This window comes from Cebus imitator, unplaced genomic scaffold (assembly GCF_001604975.1).
Source record: "Cebus imitator isolate Cc_AM_T3 unplaced genomic scaffold, Cebus_imitator-1.0 Scaffold662, whole genome shotgun sequence".
Lineage (NCBI taxonomy): Eukaryota > Metazoa > Chordata > Mammalia > Primates > Cebidae > Cebus > Cebus imitator.
In genome coordinates this window covers 538,279-560,987 of record NW_016107977.1, presented here as the reverse complement: position 1 = coordinate 560,987, position 22,709 = coordinate 538,279, and the positions used below count along the sequence as shown (strand labels likewise).

General features: G+C 44.0%; 1 protein-coding gene across 1 annotated transcript in view; it reads left to right on the top strand.

The window, feature by feature from the left end:
- OTUD7A (OTU deubiquitinase 7A) overlaps window positions 1–22,709 on the top strand; it is a 153,680-nt gene that overhangs the window by 114,654 nt on the left and 16,317 nt on the right. Inside the window, exons 7-9 of the mRNA XM_017518205.2 lie at window positions 11,064–11,165; window positions 14,566–14,693; window positions 15,384–15,496. Of these exons, the coding sequence (XP_017373694.1) occupies window positions 11,064–11,165; window positions 14,566–14,693; window positions 15,384–15,496 (343 nt within the window). The remainder of the gene's footprint in view (window positions 1–11,063; window positions 11,166–14,565; window positions 14,694–15,383; window positions 15,497–22,709) is intronic.

The window sequence follows — 22,709 nt, the reverse complement described above, 5'->3', positions numbered from 1 at the left end:
ACCTTAAGCTTATAGGTGTCTATAAACTGCTGATTTTGTGTGTATGACTCTTAGGATGGCTAGTTTCTTGCTGTGTTTGTAATTTTGGATTGTGAGTAGGATGTTATTGGTGGAAATCTTTCATAGCCTGTGTTGAGAATGTATTCCTCTTAGAGAGATTGTTTTCGTTTGTTGTTTTGTTTATTTGTTTGTATCATCTTCCCAAGAGAAATTATCTTTGGTAGTTAAAACCAATTTTATGTTAATTTCTTGGCTTAGTGGTTCCAAGCCACAAATCAATTTTAGCTCAAATCTTCATGAGAGTCAACGTGTCCAGGAGAAGTTTTTATTTTCCTCTGCTAAGCCCAGGCTAAAAGAGACAAATTTTCTTCTCAGCTTCCTCTGCCAGAGCAAAGTTATGTCTAATCTTTGCTCTGGATGTAGTTTTTGAGGGTCTTAACTTTATGTGGAAGGAAAAGGCTATCCCCAGACCCAATTTCCCACATTTCGGGGTCTCCAGCCTTTTTTCCAGTTCTTGTGAAGTAATTAAACAGTTAAATGTCTTCACTTATAGGCAGTTGCTTGTTTGGTGCGTACTAATTTCCATTCCATATTTATTTTTGGTTGGAGATCTACTACACTTTCTTTCATGCTTGGATATGCATTTTAAAGAATTCTTGAAAATAAGTATTTTAATTTTCTGACCTCTTTTCGTCTTGAAATTTTTGCCCTCCTGCTCATTTTAGAGAGCAGATTTTTCTTTTCAAATAACCAGAGACAAGGCCTTCAGCCCTCTCTTTATCTGCAGTTCTACACACATGCACACAGGTTCTTACTTTATTTTTTGCTAAGTATTATAGAGAAATCAAGAACAATTAAGTATAGAGTAACAAAAGTAAAGACCAATGAGGGTTTGTAGTGATATAAGAAATATTTTCATTAATCTTAAAGAGTTGCTTTCTTTGGTTCATTAAGCTTAACACCTAAAGGCCAGATCTTTCTTTATATTCCTCACATGGTTCCTTTCCCAAGATTTATTCAACTTTTTTCTTTAAGTCTTCTTTATCCTAATACTACAACGTAACCAATGAATGTAGGCAAAAAAAAAATGTAACATGCTGTATTTAGATGTCTACCCAATTCAAGAATATAATTTGCATTTCTGAGAACCTCCAGACAGTGCCTCTCGAGCAATCTGTATAGAAAGATGACTCTTTCCTTTAGATTTCCAATTCACTGTCTCCCTATGCTTCTATAAAATTTAACAAAAATATTGCAGCAAAGCCCATTGCTACAAAAGCTCCTAAGCGTTTCCTATCATTTTCTGTACTTGCCTCATTGTGCACCAGCTGACCTCCCTCTAAGCAGCACCAGGAACTCTGTGTACAAAAGCTTCCCTTTCTCTGCAGTTTATGGTCTTTCTTGCATGAATGTCAAAGCAATTGTGCTTACTATTAAAAGGACTCTGGTGTATCAAGGTACTTTTTAAGCCAAAGTGTTTTGGTTCACTCATTCATTCATTAGTATATGCATAAATATACTCCTTTATTTAACTGAGGAGTTTGGACCTGTATATGCATCACGTATGGTATACATGGTGCTTTCTATATGCCATGCCCTATCTTAAGTACTTTCCTAATGTTAAATAATATAATGTTCATAAAAACTGTTAGATCAGGACTATTATTATCTTCATGTTTAAGGCTTGAGGACTGAGACATAGAGTGAGTAAGTAACTTGCCCAACACCACACTGCTAAGAAGTAGTGGAACTGAGATTTGAACCCAGGAAGTCTAACTCCAGATTCTGTTCCCAGCCAGTCTGCTGACTGCCTCTCTAATGACTGTCTTAGTCCCTCTAGTTTGGATCCTGCAAGGGTAGTTGTTTCAAAGCTCTCTTTATTTCATCTTCATTTTCAACTTGAAACGATGGGTCACTATTGCACAGACCTCTGAATTGAAAAGGGAAATCAGGTCTTCCACCTCCTTTGTGGGAAGAATGATGATTGGTTAGCATGTCTGCCGTGGAAAGTGTCGCAATTTTTCAATGCTGCTTGCTGTGGTGTAGAAGGGATTGATAGAAGAAGTCACCTGCTAGCTTCAGGGCTCTGTGCCTTCAAAAAATTTGAAAATTGTAACCAAACTGAAAATTCCAACTCAATCTATTGAAAAAGCAGAAAAATTTAGTCAAACTAGTAACTATATTAGTTAGATTTTCCCAAAGTATATTTAACTGAATTCAACCCATTTTTAAAATTTAACCAAGACCAATGGGTTAATTTACATAGAAATTGTCTTTGGCACCAGAACAGAATGTCTTCGTTGAAGACTGTGGAGCAAACCCACATGACATTTCTTTCGTCTTGAACATCTTCAAATCTGTGGGAAAGTTGAAAGACAGGTATTTATATATCTTGCAGCAAAAAGTCACCAATTTTGTCACATTTCCTTTCTCTCTCTTTATATGTATGGAGGTACATACACTTTTTCTCAACCATTTGAATGTGTATTACGGATACTTCACTTCTTCTGAAAATAAAGACATTCTCCTATATGACTAAAGCAACATTAGAAAATTAGCAATAACTTAGTAATACCAACTAATAGAGTCCATATTCAGATTTCCCCAATTGGCCCCAAAATCATTTTGTAATTTATTTTCATTCCAAAACCCAAAGTTTGTGCATTACATTTGGTTGTTATGGCTCTTTATTCACCTTTTTAAACAACATTCTCTCATCTTTTGTTTGTTATGAAAATGGATATTTCACAAGTCCCAACCAGTTCATGTACAATGCTTATATCTTATTGTTGAATGGCCCAGCAAGGTTAATTCCTCTCCCTTCTCCCAAGTGATACCTCAGGGTCATATGACCCTGGCTTACTCTCCTTGTATCTGGAAGAAATGCTGGGACTAGCACAAGCCTTGCTGATCTGCGCACTCCATAGGGATGAGAAGGGGAAAGACTTGCTTTGCCCAGACACTGGCTGTGAGCCAGGTTGGAGAGAGAGACAGCCCAGGGGAAAGGAATGGAGGTGTGAAGAGGAAGGAGTATGGGAGGAATGGGATAACATGGTTTTGAGGCACTTACTCATTACATGGACCCATTGGATAGCCACTGTCCCTCTGGGGAAGAGCAAGTCGGGAGTCTTAGAGAAGAATCCTCAGTCTCTACTACAGGGGAAAGGTGAAGCCAGAGCCTCCCAGAATCAGTGTCTGGCTGAGAAGCTCTGGACAGTGCTTCTCAAACAATCTGTATTGAAGGATCAGTAGCAGAGAAATAAACATTGTGTATAGTACAGATTCTTCAACATTTAGTAGTATCATTTATCTGAAGATTTGAATATATCATGTATTTTTAAATACTGTCTTCATGTGACATAATGAAAAAATTCCCAAATTCATCTTGGTGTTACAGTGGGGGAGGAAGGAATGAGAATGAAATGGGGGAGGCGTATAGAGGGATCTTCAGCTTGATCTTTACTCATTTTTCTTTTCTTTTACGTTGGAAGGAACCTGCTGGAGTACATATGGCAGAGGAGGGACATCCATTTGGTTTTGGGTGATGGATATGTTGCTCTTAGCACTTCACAAAATTTGAGTTCCACTTCTGCTCCTTATTAAATAATATGGCTTTTGAAATCATAACTCAGAGGGGTTAAAATTGGCTTGCCACAAACTCAGCCATAACAAACAAAATTAGACTGGACTTTTTGTGATCTGATTTTGTCCTGGATGAGCGAGAGCTCCAGTTAAGGTTCAGTGGATTGTGGGCAAGTTTACTTACTCCCTGTGAGCCTGTTTCCTTCTCTCTAAAATGGGAATAACATCCCCTGACACAAAGCTGGTTGATTTATTGAAGGTCCTGCAGTGAGCAGGAGGACACACTAACCCACCCAGCAGGAGCTTAAACCATGAGGTCATCATTATCCCACATGACTCAGGGTCTGAAAACAGGGATGTTCGTGGTAGGGTTGATAGCTGCACAGTGTTATGGAGGACCCAGGCCCACCAAGCACCCTGTTCTCTCCCCAGCGGGTCAATGCTAGCTCTATCTGGGGATGCAGTGTAGCTGTGGCCACATCAGGCCACACATCCTCACGCTACCTCATTCGAGGCAGCAAGAGAGAGCCCCTGACTATGGCCCTTGTGAAGGAGAAGCAAGCCCCAGCAGGTCTCCTCTTACATCTCATGGGCCAGGTGACAGCATGTGGCCATGCCAACAACAATCCCTGGCAAGAACTGAATTGCACAGGTCGTCTTGGACCTATCAACATGGGCATGTTGCCCCATGGGGCAGGCAAGGAGGCTTGCCTGAGAAGCCCCAGACACAGGCAGGGCTCTGTGAGCAAGGATGGGAGGGAAAAGCTATGGAGTGGGCAAAACAACGGGATCTGCCACAGAAATGCAGAGACCACCTGCCTCATTAGCATATTCCCTTTCCCACTTCTCCCTGATTGTCTACTCATGTTCCCTCTACTCCCTGACTGTTGCCCGCAGCACTGGCAGCTGAGATCACTGCAGAGGATGAACGAGGCTGCCTACTTTAGTGTCAAATGTGTCAGGTTTCCAGGTGATACAGCCACTCTGTTGAATTTTATGCCTTTGTAAGCAAAGATCTTGTCATTTTATTCTACTTTGTGGCAATCCAGTTTTGCTATATCCCAGCCTGGTTGTTATAAACACTACACACTGGGGTCAGTTGGGGGGAAATAGGGGAGGGATGGTGGGGGGTGGGGAGCTGGGCAGAGATAGCAAGGGGAGAGATGCCAGATGTAGGTGATGGGGAGGAAGGCAGCAAATCACACTGCCACGTGTGTACCTATGCAACAATCTTGCATGTTCTTCACATGTACCCCAAAACCTAAAATGCAATAAAATAAATAAATGGGGAAAAAAAAGTCAAGTAAGACAGGTTGCTATTTCACAGCCTAGAGAAAAGGAAGTGACTAAGTAACTGCATGTTTTTTCCAGTGATGTCCCCAGCAGGCCATCCAGTGATACTGTCAGTTAAAGCCCCTACTTGCATGTCTCATTTAGCTTTAATAAGGTGATTATAGGTGCTAAGAACATGCCAGTTTGTTAGCATAAGCATTAACATCTTCATATGATAAATAGATGTTTGTCTACTTAACTTGGTAGTGTTAATTTTAATACATATTTTCATTTAGAATTAAGGGCACAGTTATTTTTTATCAGTAATGCCACTTGTTAAAATGGAATCACTGAATCTTAACCAAAAAGCACTGGAGAGTGGATAGGGATTCAGTTTAAACAAAGAACCGACGAGTTTTATTGTATTAAACTTTGTTAATATGGCAAAGTGTTAAGCAGTAACTCTCTGACTCTAAAATAAATATACTCCTGGGGCCTTAATTTTCAAGCATTACTTGCAGTCTTTATCCTTCATATTTTATTATTTCTATTCTGATAGCAACAACTTTTATTAGATTTTTTTATTTGTACAAATTTATGGGGTACATTTGAAATTTTGTTACATGTATATAATGTATAGTGATCAAGTCAGGGTGTCCATCATCCAAATACAATTCATTTTTGTTAAGTAGAATCACCCTATTCTGCTATCAAACATTGAATGTATTCCTTCTTGTGGTATGTTTGTACCTTTAACCCACTTCTCTTCATCCTCCCCACCACTCACCCTTCCTAGTCTCTGGCATCTGTCTTTACACACTCTCCCTCTATGTGATCAAATTTCTAGCTCCAACATATAATTCGGAACATGCAATATTTGTCTTTCTGTGCCTGATTTATTTCACTTAGGATAATGACCTCCAGTTTGATCTATGTTGCTGCGAATGAATGACATCATTCTTGTTAATAGCTGAATAGTATTCTCCCGTCTATATACACCACATTTTCTTTAGCCACTCACAGATGGAATGTAGAAATGTAAAACATGTTCTGCTTCTGTAATTGTTCAAATCCTATTAATATTACTCTTTTTTAAAGAATTTTTGATTAAAATATTTTTACAGCTTCTTGGAAATATCTATTATAAACATTCTCCTTTGATTGAAATTTGCAAAGTGTTGAAGGCCCTTGGGAGGTGCATGTTATATTTCATGCTCCAAATAAAAACATACATATACGTCACTAGTAGTTTCACATAACATTAGAAACTTGATACAACCATTCATAAAGTTGAAGCAATTTTTAAAACAATTGTAATGTTATTCAAGAAGTGATATGTAAGATGACATTTGTGTCAGCTGCATAACACGTATGAGCCAGGCTATTTATCCTTTCCATAGACACATTCTTTTGAAAAGCAGCCATGAGTGCAGATGCACCTGTCATCAGGTAGCATAGAGTCTCCTGTGGCCATCAGCCTGGAGATTACCTTTGCCCCTCTTCTGTGCTGTTTACCCGTTTCCCTCCTGTGTCCTGTATTTCTCTGGTTCGGGTTTCCACCCTCATTTTGTGGAGTACATCCTCCTGAAGCTTCCTAAGGAAGAGTGAATGAAGATGTCTTGGCACAGGTTCACTAGAAAACAAAACCCAGGGTAACTCCCAATGGCTATTTATTTCAGAGACACAATCCCAGATGTGTTAGCAACTCATTTTATTGAGAAATAAGGCTGCTGTGAATTTTCTTGAATGAGTCTTATGTTTTCATTTCTCTTGGGTAACTATCCATGAGTGGAATTGCTGGGTCACATGGTAAAGGTACATATTAGTCCATTTCATACTTGTATAAAGATTCCACCTGAGACTGGGTAATTTACAAACAAAAGGGGTTTAATTGACACAGTTTCCCATGGCTGGGGAGGCCTCAGGAAACTTACAATCATGGCAGAAGGGGAAATGGAAGTAGGCACCTTCCTCACAAGGCAGCAGGAGAGAGAGAGAGAGCACAGATAAAACTATCACTTTTAAAACCATCAGATCTCATGAGAACTCACTCACTATCATGAGTACAGCATAGGGGAAACTGCCCCCACGATCCAATCACCTACTACCAGGTCCTTCCCTTGACACATGGGCATTACAATTCAAGATGAGATTTGGATGAGGACACAGAGCCAAACCATATCAGAGTATGTTGAACGGTATTAGAAATTACCAAACGTTTTCTAAAATAATTGTGCCATTTTACAATCCCAACAGCAAAGTTTGAAAACTCCAGTTGCTCCCTGGCCCCTTGTATGTCTGTGCTAGTATGTAAAGTACAGTTGAATGACCCTTGAACAGCACAGGTTTGAACTGCACAGGTCCACTTATACGTGAATTTTTTTCAGTCAAATGAGGATCAAAATTACAATATTCACAGGATGCAAAATCCACGTATATGGAGGTCCAACTTCTCACATATGCAAGTTCCACATGGGCAACTATTGGACTTCATTACACACAGGTTTTGGTATATGTCGGGGGGATCCCACACCTAATCCTCTGCAGATACTAGGGGATAACTATATAATTGACTTGTGTATGTTGGTCTTGTATCCTGTGACCTTAAAAAATTGCTTATTATGGTTGTTTTTGTTTTTTTTTTTTTTTTGCTTTCTTAAGATTTTCTGTGTGAACAATCATGTTCTCTGCTAATAAGAACAGTGTTATATCTTCCTGTCTGATTTGCAAATACAAATTTTATATCTTTCTCTTGACTTATTTCTCTGGCTAGGTTGAATAGCAGTGGAGAGAGTGGTGGGCATCCTTGTCTTTTTCCCAGTCTTAGAAGTAAAGCATTTAGTCTTTCACCAGTAGGTCTGATGTTAGCTATATGTTTGTGTAGATTTTTTAAATCAAGTTATGGAGACCCCCTCTATTCCTAGTTTTATGGAATTTTAAATTATGTGTGAGTATTGAATTTTGTCAAAAGCTTTTTCTGCATTTATGATATGATTATGTGATTTTTCTTCTGTATCCTATTAATATGATGAATTATATGGATTGATTTTCAAATATTGAGCCATCCTTGCATTCCTTGGTCATGGTATATAGTTCTTTGTATATGTTACTAGGTTCTATTTGTTTATACTTCCTTATGAATTTTGTATCATATTCATGAGAGGTATTTGTTGCTCTGCAGTTTTCTCTTTTTGTACTTTCTTTGTTTGATTTTGGTATCAGGATACTGTTGGCTATTTTCTGGGGGAGATTCTAACCTTTTTGGGAACTGTTCTAGTTATTACATTATATACACATACCTTATCAAAGTCTATTGGTGTTGACATTTTATCACTATTGGTGAAGCATATAAACCTTACCTGCCTTTTTGCTCTTTTATTCTCTACCATTTATAATAAAATTGTTTTAAATACTTATTCAACATATAGTGAAACATATAAACAGATAGGTAATGTCATTAATTTTTGCTTTAACCATCAGATATAATATAGAAAACTCAAGAGGAGAGGGAAAGTCTATTATATTTGCGCATATTTTTGTTCTTTCCATGTTCTTCCTTCTTTATATGCCAAAATACCTTCTTTTATCATTTCCTTTCTGCCCAGAGAACTTCCTTTAGCCATTTCTTTAGGGTAGGCTTGCTGGGAACAAAATCTACTAGTTTTCCTTCATCTGAGAATGTATCAGTCTCCTCCTTATTACTGAAGAATATTTTTGCTGGCTTTATAATTCTGGGCTGACAGTTATTTTCTTTCAGTGCTTAAAAAATGTTATCCTGGCTGAGTGTGGTGGTTCATGCCTGTAATCCCAGCACTTTGGGAGGCCAAGGTAGGCAGATCACTTGAAGTCAGGAGTTCGAGACTAGCCTGGCCAACAGATTAAAACCCCATCGTTACTAAAACAAAACACCAAAAATTAGCAAAGTTTGGTGGTACACACCTGTGTCCTAGCTACTTGGGAGGCTGAGGCAGGAAAATTGTTGAACCAGAGAGGCAGAGGTTGCAGTGAGCTGAGATTGCACCATTGCACTCCAGCCTAGGTGACAGAGCAAGACTCTGTTTAAAAAAAAAAAAGAAAAAATTGTTACTCTGCTTCCTTCTGGAAGCAGCTAATGAGAAATCCACTGTCTTTAGAATTGTTTTTCCCATTTAAGTGAGGTGTTGTTTGTTTTTAAGGTTTCTTTCTTTGTCTTTAGTTTTTAGAAGTTTGACTATGATGTATTTTGGCATGAATTTCTATGGTTTTTTTTTTCTGTTTAGGGTTTACTCAGCTTCTTGAATCTGTATGTTTGTTTGTTCATTTGCAGAAATTGGGAAATGTTTCGTGATTATTTCTTTGAATGCTTTTTTAGCTCTACCCTATTTCTCCTCTTCTACGGGACTCCAGACTTTTGTCACAATACCTCATGTTCCTGAGTTGTGTTCTGTATATGTGTTTTTTTTTTAAGGCTGAGTTTTCTCTGTTGTTCAGATTGGGTAATTTCTATGTTCTACCTTTATATTACAATGATTCTTTTTCTCTTCTCTCCATTTTGCTTTTGAGCACATCCATTGAGTTTTTTAAATTAGAATTGTATTTTTTAGTTCCTGTTACATTTGCCCACATTTTTGTTCTTTATTTGGCTCTGTTTTGTATCTTCTATTGTTTTGGTAAGACTTTCTGTTTCTTTACTACATTTTCTATTTTTTTCATTTGTCTTAAGTATGCCTGTAATTGCTTGTTGAAGTATTCTTATGATGACTATTTTTAAATCCCAGTCAGATAACTATAACATCTGTCATCTCATTTTTCATATCTTTTCTTGTTCTGTTTGAAATCTTCCTGGTTCTTGGTATAAGTGATTTTTTTTAAAGGTCTTATATTTGGTATTAAATTATAGGACCTTGGGTCTTCCTTTAATCTTGTGTTTTAGCAGACCTGACACTACTCTGGTAGGTTCACGGGGGCATTGCCTGATAACTGCCTGAGGGTCGTTGAAGTACAGATTCTCCCTGCGCCCCTGTTAATACCTGAGGAATGGGCTTGGTACTTCTTGGCAGGGGTACTTCCTAGCTGAGAGGAGACAGAGATTCTTATTACAGTCAAATGGGTGTGAACGTCTAGGCTCTCTTTATGCCCTCTGAAGATAGAAAGCAAGGTGCTTATTACCACCCAGTAGGGTTGAAGTCTTAGCTTTGAACTCAGCCTTCTCTAATACTCCCAGGCAGTGGAGCAGGCAGTGATGAGCACCTTGTTACAGCCTGGTGAGGGTGGGAATCTAGGCCTCTCAATAGACCTTTGCTGGCAGGGGTGGTAGTCAGGCTATATTTTTTTCTGTGGTGTTTGACCGGAATAGAAGGCAAATGTCTAAGCAGCTACTGTCTTGCTAAGCTGCCCCCTTCCTGATATTGTCTACAGAGAACATGCTTTTTCTTTTCTATCTTCTTTCCTCCCTTCCTCCCTTTCTCTCTCTCTCTCTCTTTCTCTCTCTCTCTCTATCTCTCTCTCTGTCGACCTGCTCTTGTTGGTGTTTCTAGGTTCCAGTTTCTCAAGTATCTAGTCTGGAATATATAAGGCAAAAAGAAACTCCAGGGAACCCACCATTATGTCATTCCTCAAGTCTCAAGATCCCCAGCTCGTCTGCCACTTCTTCTCCACTTTTCAGAGTCTTCTAATATTATTTAATACATAATTTCCAGGGCTTTTCATTGTATTTAGTAAGAGGAATAGGAAAAAGTATATCTGCTCTATCTTCCCTGAAGAAGTCTCTAAATGTAAATGTTCATGAGATTTAACATGACTACAGCTACGTAACTATAATGGTTTTGATGAATCAAATGAAATATGAACTATACTTTCAAAGGTATATGTGGATCAAAAAAGCAAGATGGTGAAAGGAAAAAAATAGCTTTCAGGAGGGAAAACTGTGTTCAAGGAAATTACAAAGAAGTTTTTTGTCTTATGGAAAATGTTTCCAGATTCAAGGAGAGAAGGTTCTGGCGTTGAGTTTCTTAATGCTCATGTTAATTGATGGGAAGATTTGGCCTTTTCTTGTCTTCAAAGGGAAAAGAAATCTATATTTCATTTGAGGAGAGAAGTAGCCATAATGTTCTCCCTTTCTGCTGAAACCTGTAGAAAACCTGTTCCTGATGTTTGTGCCTCGTTAGCAAACACCCCCACTGGCCCCTGCCTTTTCTGGGATCCTGTTCTAAAGTGAGCTTCTGTTCCAGGTCGCCTGAACTGGTGGTCCACTGTGTGCACGAGCTGTAAACGGCTTCTTCCTCTGGCCACGACAGGGGATGGGAACTGCCTTTTACATGCCGCCTCACTGGGTAAGCTCCACAGCACAGACAGAGGGTGGCCAGGCTCCAGGACTGCACAAGGAGTTATTGAAGGAAAGACATACGCTAAATAGAGCCACTCATGTCACTGTCATCTGGGAAAGTCCCCAGGATATAGAGCCAACAATCCTGGCCCATCTTGTCAAGTAGCCTGCACTTGGTGGAGAGACGGGACACATAAGAAAAGACCTGGTATGATAGAAGGAGGCCTTGAGCATAGCTGTAGGGATGAGACTTAGAGACTGTTGCCTGGTACAAATAAAGAGGACTTCCTGGAGGAGATGGGATCTTTACTGAGACTTGAAGAACTTGAGAGACTAGAAGAGGACATTGCCGGCAGGGAGACCCCGGAGACAAAGCATAAGGGCAGGAATGGACAGGGTGGTTGGAGGTAGGGGTGAGCAAGGCAAAGCTGGAGCAGGAATTTTGGGAAACAGTGCATGAGGATGGGTAAATGAGGGTCCACTATATTGACAGCAGTCAACAATTGGCGTGGACTAATGGAAAGAGACGTAGGTCTGCTCAGATAAATCACAGGGGAGTCAGCGTAGTCAGAATACACCACAGAGAGATCAGCAGCCCTGTCCAGCAGAGACTTGAGCTTCCCGATCACACAAAGCTACACAAGCACAGATATATTTGGATAATTGAGGATCATCATCGACTTTCTGGAACCTCAGTTATCCCTTTAGGCCCAGCCTTATATGCATAAGACCGAATCCATTTTGACAGGTGAATCTGGGTTTGCGCTAGGGACCATCAGGGCCAGTTGCTCCTTACCTGCCCTGGGGGAAAGCGCCTCTCCAAAACACATAACCCTCAGACAGGAATGTGGTACTTGTTGGTCAAACTCGCATCCCACAAAAAATGTGGCTTTAACTGGGTGCCGTGACCTAAAGCAAGGTCCAGCCCCCAGACCTCTCTCTTTGGACCTGCAGTGAGGCCCATTCCACAAGGCGTAGGTGAGATAAGACTCTAAGGGGCTTCAAGGGAAATACATCAGGGTCTGGGAAGGGTCCCAGAGGAGGATGGATACCAAGAGCAAGGGGAACATTCCACAGGCTTGACCTTCAGTGAGAGAAGGCAAGGCACCCACTCACCTGCTTTGTCTCCACGTCATCGGAGCACATTCTGCTTGTTGGCATTGCAAAAGTTCCCTACATTCATCACGGTGAGAAAGTGAAAATCAGTAATTCCCCCACCCAGCAGTAGCCACTCTTAACAGTTAGGTATTGTCATCATCTTCCAGTCTTCTGTCTGTTCAAGTGAAATGATGATCTTGCTGCGCTCACTGTCTCGAATCCAACATTTTCCCTTAAAATTTGAGAATGTTCCATGGTGTTATCCTTCAAATACATGACTTTAAGTAGTTAGATCATATTTCATCATAATGGTTAATATTAACTGTTCTCCTATTATTGAGCATATTTTACCTTGTTCTTGGTAAAACCTGCAAAAATAATATAAAAAAATGAATCTCTCATCTGTGTCAAATAGCAGCCTCGTTCCAAAATCTTGGGCATGGAAATGCCTTTGTCGCTCAGTAGCTGCAGCGTGTGGAGTCATTGTCCGCATGAACACAACAGGGGGCAAGGCCACATCCCACAGCATTTTCCCCCTGTGAGCACAGTGGGCCTCCCAGGCCTGCCTGGGAAGGGAGAGCCTCCCTCGGGCTGTTCATTCCCACCTGCAAGAGAGCCTGGGCCATGAGCAACCAGGGCTGTGAGACCCCCCCTCCAAGAATTCCCGGCACAACAGTGAGCCCAGAGCTCACAGCAGTCTGTCCTCTTATCCCAGCACCCGGTTTCATCTTGTGCCCAGTGGCTAAACTCCACAGGACTGGAGCTGCCCAAAGCTACCATGTGGCATTCACCAGCGGTGCTTGTGGAACCCCTGCTGGCCTGGCCTGACTCTGAGCTAGGATTGTGGGGCACATGGGGAAATGACAGTAATCTTGGAGTCAGGCCTGTAGGCAGACATGTACAGGACAAAGAGGCCCTCTCTGCAAGAGAGACCTGCAGAAGGAGCTGTGGGAGAGTCCCAGGAGGCCGCTGAAAGAGGCCTGAAGATGAGTGAGGAGCGACAATGGTCATTCCCCCTCGCCTGCCATCCTGCAGAAAAAGGCAGCTCCTTGCTGGCTAGAAGCCCATGGCAGACCTGGGCTGTTGCATATCCAAGGGTGCCCAGCCAGTTGAGCCTTTGAAAACATCAGTGTACGCTGCTTTTCTTTGAAAACATTTCAGAGGCCCCCAGCTCCTTTGAAAGCCCGCTTTTCACTCTCCGTGTCCCCTCCATCCTGCTCTAGCTACCTTTCTATCTTGCCTTTTCTCAAGTACTGACCCCTCCGGGTCTGTCCCTGGCCTTTCCCTGTGCCTGTGTGCCTGGGACAGCAACTCAGCTCCTTCCTCCACCCATTTAAGTCATGGCTCCTATGTTTCCATTCATGCCACAGCAAATCTGCCTGCCTCACATCTCCCTGTGGGGCTGCTACCCTCAGCATCATACACTCTGTGTCAACCTAATGGCCGCCCCACTCCCCGTTCCCAACATGTGCTCCATCAGATTTCAGGAACTTCATGTGTCCCGGCCACTGCCACGCATATTCCCAGCACCCAGAATGAGTGGATGGGGGGGGTGGGTGGGGAGGTGGATGGATGGATGGATGGATGGATAGATGGATTCCCCAGTGCTTTCCCTTGTAGCCAGGGCTGCTCTTCTCTTCAGCGCTTCTCCCATGAGTTGGGTTTCTTGACCACATCTGAGCCTCCCAGAGCACATTCTCGGAGATGACTGCTTTGCCTCGGCATCCTCGCAGCACCTGGCACAGGGCGAGACCCTCTCGCTGGGAAGCAGGCGCTCTCTCCTGGGCCAGGTGTGTGTAGTGTTGTCACTGACGCTCTGCTTCTCAGGAAGCTGAGATGCTTCAGGGCTGGAGAGGTGGGAAATGGCAGACCCTGGAGAAGCCAGGATGCTGATGGCTGCCCTCACCTGGAGCCCTCTGTGAGAACACTGACTATGAGACAGCCTGTCCCTGTCCCATAGTCAGTCCCCCACCCAAATGCAAGACTTGGATAATGACCATTAGGCCGTCAAAGCAAACCAGCAACATTGAGAGTGGGTTGCCAAGGGTGCCAGAGAGGAAAAGCACTAGATTTTCGCCCACTATTATTTTGCCAAGAACAGGATGTGCTGCTTCATTCACCTGCTTGCCTTAATGGGAAGCCTCAGGAAGAAGGCTGGAGGGGAATTAACAGAACCACTGAGTAATGAGGCTCCTCTGTGCGTGCAGATGGGAGGCCATCCCAGGGGGTGGTGGCGGTTTGCGTCACTCTGGCTTGTCTTTTCCTCACATCCTTTCTCTCCTCTGTTGTCCATGGCCTCCTGGCTCCAGGAATGTGGGGGTTTCATGACCGGGACCTGGTGTTACGGAAAGCTCTCTACACCATGATGAGGACGGGAGCTGAGAGGGAAGCCCTAAAGCGGAGGTGGAGGTGGCAGCAGACGCAGCAGAATAAGGAGGTTGGTATCCACTGGCATGGCCCCCAGGCCCAAGACTGTCTTATGAGGTGAGGCAGAAACAGCCCCTGGGATCAGGAAAGTCTCCTGCATTTAAGCCCATGGAGGAGGAGCCTGTTGAAATGGCACAGTCCTGACAGACAGCAACCATGTGTCCGCTTGTGCTTCCTTAAGGCATGATTATGAAAGCTGCCTACCTTCATTCCCAAAAGCATCCTGGCTTGGATGACGAATTATATATATGACCACCTGCTGTCAGGGGCAGCCTATGTCTCCAACCCCAGTATGTGAGCTCAATCCAAAGGGATTCCCGATTGTCCCAACCATGGCAAACATGAGGACTTTGCTCTCCTAGAAGAATCTCCTGCTTCCTGACTACGGTTGACATAGTATCCCTTTAAACTTTTTAATGGCCGGCCACAGCTAGATCCATAAATGGGTTAATGCTCGGTTACCCACAGCCCCTGAGAATGACCCTTGTTGGTGGGCAGACTCCCAACAGCTCTGGAATTAGAGCTTGGGGCTTCTGAAAATAGTGTGCACAGCAAAGGTGGGCAAGAGGGTGCAGTTGATATCTACCTGCAGATGTGCCTGGCCTGGGTCCTGGTGAGGCTGGTCCGGGTGGGGAGGGTGAGGAGAGGAGGGCAGCATGGCAGTGGCCCACCTTGCTCCTGAGCCGGCTCCCTCTGCCAGTCAGGGCTGGTGTACACGGAGGAGGAGTGGGAGCGGGAGTGGACGGAGCTGCTGAAGCTGGCCTCCAGCGAGCCGCGCACGCACTTCAGCAAGAACGGCGGCACGGGAGGGGGGTAAGTGCTGCCCCTGCTCTCCCCGGAGGTCACCTCCAGCTCCAGGCCACTCAGGGCTGCACACAGCATGTGGGGATGGCACGGGGGGACCGCGGGACCCTCGTGCTGTGGAAGACAGAAGGACTCCAGCTTTCTAGCATTAGCTTTGAGACAGGGATGCATGGGAGGACTGTGGGTGATGGCTGGCCCCTGCCAGATGCTGGGGGAAGGGTATGCAGCCCCCACATGCACTACACAGGCAGAGGTAAACTCACAGGAGCCGTCCTCAGGCCACTTTCCTTGAACTTTGTTGTGCAGAGCAGGTGGGGTGCACGCCCTCAGGCCACAGCTGGTCTCTGGAGGTCACATGTGATGGTAAGTGTTCCCACGCATTGCCATTACATGGACCTGGCTCTGAAGTTTGGGTTTTCCCCCCGACTAATTAATTGGTGGCTTCAAGAAGTCACCCTGAGAGCAGAAGCTCATTAAGCTAGCCTGGTGTTTTCCAGATGGGCTCCGTGGATATCATATGTGTTCCCAGCAAAAAGGCTTCACAACTGTGCATGTTTCAGAATAGCTTGTTCCTGCAGAAACACCTTGGGTGTTCTAATATGGAATGAAGAGTGTGGTCAGACCAGCAGGGCAGCCATAGAGCCTTGGCCAAGGCATATTTTTTGGTTCACTTTCTCTGGAACCTGAATGCAAAGGTGTTGCTCCTAGAAAAGGTCTCTGCCAAACATGAAAAAGTGTGAGCAGTGACACCAGGGAGACCCATGGAAGGACCAGAGCATGCAGCTCCAGGCTGCCCTTAGGCTCATGGGCCCTGCAGCGGGCACCCAGGTCCTCACCCACCCACCAAGGCAGGACCTAGTACCTGCTGGGCCAGCTCTCCCTAGAGGCCCTGGCTGGAAAAGAGACTCCCACAGAGCCTGCAGCAACAGCGGTGGCATCCAAGACCATGTTTAAAGACGAGATGGTTAGAAGCCACATGCCCTGGCACACCCTTCCTCCAGGGCTGTCTTGTCACTATGTTTTAAGGCTGTGGTGTGTCCATACCAACGGTCTATCTTGGCAGGACATTTGAGGACAAGCGTTTTGAAGACTCAGACAACTGTGGAAAACTACTCTCTTCCTCTGCACACCTCCCGAGTCCTGCCTGTGTTGAGTCTGAAGCGTTCCTTGACATCATTTTCACTGTTGCCTCTATCCCTCCTGCCATAGGGCAGATGCCTGATAGGTGCTGGCAGACTGGATCCAGTCCAGGTGTCTCTGCCAGGGACGGGGAGGAGTGGGGAAAGACAGCAGCAGTGATGACAGTAATCACAGGTGATCATCACACACACGCCCCCTGAGTGCCCCCCACCAGGAGAAGCTTCGCCCACAGTCCCATGGCTGGTCAGCCCATCTGACTCCCAAGGCCGCAGGCTGGTCCCCTGCTGCCTGCTCCCTGGGGCCCGAGGGATTCCGATGCTAATGGGGACATGGGAGCCACGTGGTGTCTGTCCCTATCTCCCACAGAGTCTGAGTGATCAACCATCATCTAACAAAAGGATTAGTTCCCTTTAGGAATCTCCATAATGGCCCAGACATTGTCCCATTTATGTAGGCTAGGCTGGTCCCCTGCCCCTGGAAACTGTAGTTCTGGCTGCCACATCACTAAAAAGAAGGAAGAATGGGCAGAGAGGGGAAACTAAACAACCAGGGGTGGATGCGAGTGACCCCATCAGGGAAGAATGGAGAGGTGAGGCCGGAGGTATGGATGGTGTCGGGCGGATGGCAGGAGGGAGGTGAGCACAGGCGGGTGGGATGGGGTGGGGTTGCAGAGACAGCGGCACCATAAGAGGGCCCTGTGCTGGGCACTGTACCCCCGCCTTTCCAACCCTACCTCATAAGCCCCCAGTCCCCGTCCACAGATTGGAAAACTGAGCTTCGATGGGATTAGATAACTGTTCTAAGACCACAGAAATGATAAATGGAGGGGCCAAAAAGTGAAAATTTGGTCTGATCATTAAGTCTTCTCTTTTGACCAGGCCCTGCAGCCTCACGGAATCCCTCAAATACAACAGTTTGTAAAACATCAGGTGACAGGTCAGCCTGAAAATGAAACCACCACTCTGGGCTGGGTGATGGGAGTGAGGACACAGCCACCTGGTCCCCACAGATGCCACTGGTGCTCAGGTCGGAATCCTGTGCCAGTGATGTGGGAGGCACTTCTAGGGTTTCAGCAACTGGTGTTTCCAGTGCAGGAAAAAAAAAAAAAAAAAAACTCAGAAGAGGACAGAGCACGTGCAATAGTAATGTATCACAAAGAGTTGCTTCTGCAGCCAGATGCATCCTTGAGTTAGCTGGAACCTTTGCATGGCCAGTCAAGGAGGAAGGCCTATGGAACCAGGCATAAAACACACATTTTCCTGGGCATGGGGAGTATTGGTTGAGTCCCAAGGACTGAGGTAGCAGGCAGAGAGTGTCTCAGCAAGGCATCCATGCAGCTATGCAGGACTTACCAACAGGGCTCTCCAGAGCTGTCACCAGCTCCAAGAATTCACTTGGGGTTCAGAGTCCACAAAAGAGGCCTTTGTGCAAGCACAGTGTGCTCCGCCTTTTGCCCGTGTCTTCCCTCTCCATGTTGAGCTGAGAGGTGTGGGACAGCATCTCTGGGGCTTGAGGGCTGCAGGGATGAGTTTCTGATGCCTGCTTGAAGGGCCTGAAGGCAGAAGCTGGCAAGCGTGGGGATCACGGGGGCATGGCGGGCTGTGCAGGCCAGGACAGATGGCCATAGGGACTGTGAGGCCAGGATCCTGCATGCTGCCCAAGGGCCAGGAATGGATTCAGGGAGGAGGCCCCAGTCGGCTGGCTTCAGGACTCACCTACAGTGGGAACCACACAGAAAGCCAGCCCCGGAGGCCAGGGCTGAGGGTAGACACGAGCAGTCAGTGAGAGAAGCCACCACCACAGCCCAGGGACCTGAGGACACAGCCCCTCAACTGGCAGAGAGCTCTGAAGACCTACAAAAGCACTTCCTCAGACAGCAGGCCAGCACTGGGACCTCCAGTGAGCCCAGCGGGTCCTGAAGGAAAACAGGCAAGAAAGACTTGGCTACCCTCCTGTCCCTCTTCTCTGCCTGTGCTAGTGCCACAAGGGACACAGACGGCAGCCACGGAAGAGGAGGAAGCAAAGAGTGAAACAGAGAAGCCAGATGGCAGCTAACCCAGTCTACAGGAGGCTCAAGCTCGGGGCTGATAGCCCTCTGCACAGAAAAGTGACCAGAAGAACCACACAGAATTTCCAGAGTGTCACCCAGGAATAGGAAAGAGCAAGTCAAGGGAGAGTTTGCAGGCACAATGGCAAGAGGAATTATGGTGGCCTTCTTCATCCCAGCCTGGCTTTCCCAGAACCTGTTCCCCCCAGAGGAGAGGAAAGGGGCGTAGTACGGTCACTGTGTTCTGCTCTAAAAGCCCCTGGTATGGAGACAGATGGGGCAGCCCCTGTTCTATTGGTCCCTGACACAGACGATGACCTGGAGTCATTTTAAACCTGTTACTTTCCCAGAAAGTGACTAAGTCACAAAGGGGTCAGAAGGGACCAGAGGCCAGGCTTGGGCATTAGCTAAGACCTGCTTTCTCTCTGCCTCCCAGCAGGACTCACATTGGCCAGGCCCCAGCCATGTGGAAAGAACCAGGCCTTCCCTAGGGCTTGGGGAAGGGTTAGTGAGGTCAGATGGGAATTTGAACAGTGTCATCTACTGAGCCCATGTTACGTGTCAAGCAGGTCTATGAAGCTGTCATTATCATCAATCACAGATAAGGAGGCTGAGAGGTAATTAGATAATGCATTAGTCAGGGTTCTACAGAGAAACAGAACCAATAAAAGACACATATTAAGAGATTTATGGTAGGTATTGGCTCACATGATTATGGTGTCTGAGAATTCCCATGATCTGCCATGTGCCAGCTGGAGACACAGGAAAGCCAGTGGTGTAGTACAAAGGCCCAACAGCTGGAGAACTAATGGTGTGGATCCAGTCTGAATCTGAAGGCCTAAGAACCACAAGTGCTGAGGGCAGAAAGTCCATGTCCCAGCTCAAACAGTCAGGTTCAGTTATTCTGTCTTCCTCCACTGTTCTGTTCCCATCCCTGCATAGATGGGATGAGGCCCACCCACATTGGTGAAGGCTCTCTGCTTTCTGCTCTCCAGAAATTCAAATGCTAATCTCATCCCAAATGCCCTCACAGACACATGCAGAAATAACATTTAACCAGCTATCTGGGCACCCGTTAGTCCAATCAAGTTGGCACATACTATTAACCATCACAGGTTAGCTCCCAATGTCCCTCAGCCTGAAAGATACAAAGCCAGAATCTGAACTTAGAACTGACCAAAAAACATAACCCCACACTCTTGACAAATGCAGACCAGGCATGAGGAGTAGGAATCAACAACTTATCTTGATTTATGTTGAAAATCATTTTTGTTCTTTAAACTTTTAAAAGAACCATTTATTTGTTTTCTGTTTGATGAGATGGGTTAAGTGGAAGCTGAGAGGCCAAACGGACAAAGAGGAAAAGAAAGCAGAGCAAAGGGGGCTGTTTGGGGGACCCCTTGGCAGCCCCCAGGGCATCATCTGTCTAGGTCCTTACTTTTCCCACATGCTAATCTCTCTGCTTTCTCTTTGTAGTTTAGTATCTGAAATTTCACTGACAATGTGTTTGCTGCATTTCTTTTTATTAAACTTTTTCAGAAGTAGCTAGAATCCCAAGCAATTTCCTAACACACAGTCTGAGAGTTGTCAATTTCAGCCAATCTTTGAGGGAAAGCAAGAGGCATTTTATTCTTGGGAGGTGCCCACGTCACAACCTGGTGGTCCCGGGCCATGGGTTGGCCTTATGCAGGAAAGGAGGCATACTTATGTATATTCCTGAAGGTGCCATGATTTCCGTCAGCAGACTAAGCAGAAAGAGCGTCTGCTAACGTAAGGTGTCCTCGCTTTGCAGATGTGGGACCCAGCTCAAATTTTTAAAGATATTTCTAATTGAAAATAAGACCAAAGTTCATTCTTTATCTAGGGATGGTTCTCAAGTAGGAAACTTCCTTGACCTTCTTGTCTAAAGAATCCACCTTTTATCACTGTACTGATAGTTTCTTGTTTATTTTGTTGTTTATTTAAATATGGTTAGTGGATACAAGTACACGTTTCTTACATGCAAAATCGCATCGTGGTGAAGTCTGGGCTTTTAGTGTACCCATTACCCAACATGGTACTCAATAGGTAATTTTTCAGTCCTCACCGCCTCGAACCCTCTGGCCTGTCATAGTCTCCACTATTATTTCACTCTGCCTGTCCATATGTACGCATTGTTTAGCCCCCAGCTATAAGTGAGAACATGAGGTATTTGACTTTCTGTTTCTGAGTTATATCACTGAGGATAATGGCCTCTATATCCTTCCATGTTGCTGCAAAATATACCATTCCATTCTTTTTTATGGCTAAGTCATATTCCATGGGGTGTGTGTGTGTGTGTGTATAACATTTTCTTTATCTAATCCTACATTGATGGACACTAAGGTGGATTCTATATCTTTGCCATTGTGAATAGTGTTACAGTAAACATGCAGGTATCTTTCTGATATAATGATTCATTTCCCTTTGGGTATATACCTAGTAGTGGGAATGCTGGATTGAGTGGTAGTTCTATTTTTAGTTCTTTGAGAAATCTCCACAGTGTTTTCCATAAAGGTTGTATGAACTTACATTCCTACCAACAGTATGTGTGTCCTTTTCACCAAATCCTTATCAACATATTGTTTTTAGTCTTTTTAGTAGTAGCCATTCTGACCATTGTAAGATGGTACCTCACCGTGGTTTTAATTTGCATTTGTCTGGTAATTAGTGATGTAGAGTATGTTTTCATATGTTTGGCTATTTGTATGTGTGCCTTTGAAAAATGTCTGTTCGTGTCCTTTGCCCACTTCTTAATGGGGTTATTTGTTTTTCTTGTTGAGCTGCGTATGGCTATGCAATTTTCCCAGCACTATTTATTGAATAGTGTCATTTTCCCAGTATATATTTTGGTTGGTGTTGTTGAAGATCAGCTTGTTGTAAGTATGTAGCTTCATTAATAGGTTCTGTATTCTGTCCCATTGGTCTGTGTGTCTGTTTTTGTACCACTATCATACTGTTGTTTACTATAACCTTGTAGTACCATTTGAAATTAGATAATATTACACCTCCAGCTTTGTTCTTTTTGCTTAGGATTCCATTGGCTATTCAGGCTCTTTTTCAGTTCCATAGGAAATTTATTGTTTTTTCCTAATCCTGTGAAAAATGACATTGGTAACTTGATAGGGATTGTATTTAATCTGTAGATTGTTGTAGCAACATATTCATTTTAATGTTGATTCTTCCAATCCATGAGCATGAGATGTTTTTCCATTCATATGTGTCATCTACAATTTTTTTCCATGTTTTTGTAGTCCTCCTTATAGAGATTTTCACCTCCCTGATTAAATATATTCCTCGATATTTTTGTAGCTAATATAAATGGGATTGCCTCCTTGATTTAGTCCTCAGCTAGATGGTTACTGGTACATAGAAATGCTACTGCTTTCAGTATGAAACTTTGCTAAATTCATGTATCAAATATAAGAGGTTTTTGGTAGAGTCTTTATGGTTTTCTAATTATAAAATCATATCATCAACAAAGGGATGATTTGACTTCTTCTTTTCTAATTTGGATGCCTTTTGTTTCTGTCTCTTGCCTGACTGCTCTGCAGTCACTTCCAGTACTCTCTTGAATAACAGTGGTGAGAATGGGCACCCTCATCTTGTTCCAGTCTTTAAAGGAAAGGCTTTCGACTTGTCCCCATGAAGTATGCCGTTGGCTGTGGGTTTGTCATATATGACTCTTATTATGTTGAGATATGTGCCTTCTATGCCTAGTTTGTTGAGGATTTTCATCATGAAGTGATGCTGAATTGTATTGAATGCAAAAATCCTTGACAAAATACCAGAAAATCAAATATAACAGGGCATCAAAAAGATAATACACCATGATCAGGTAGGATTTATTCCAGGGATGCAAGGATGATTTGCCATACACAAATCAATAAATGTGATATATCACATAAACAGAATTAAGAAGAAAAATGATATGATCATCTCCATAAATGCAGAAAATAACTGGTAATTTCTTTTTTTTTTTTTTTTTTTTTTTTGAGACGGAGTCTCGCTCTTGTT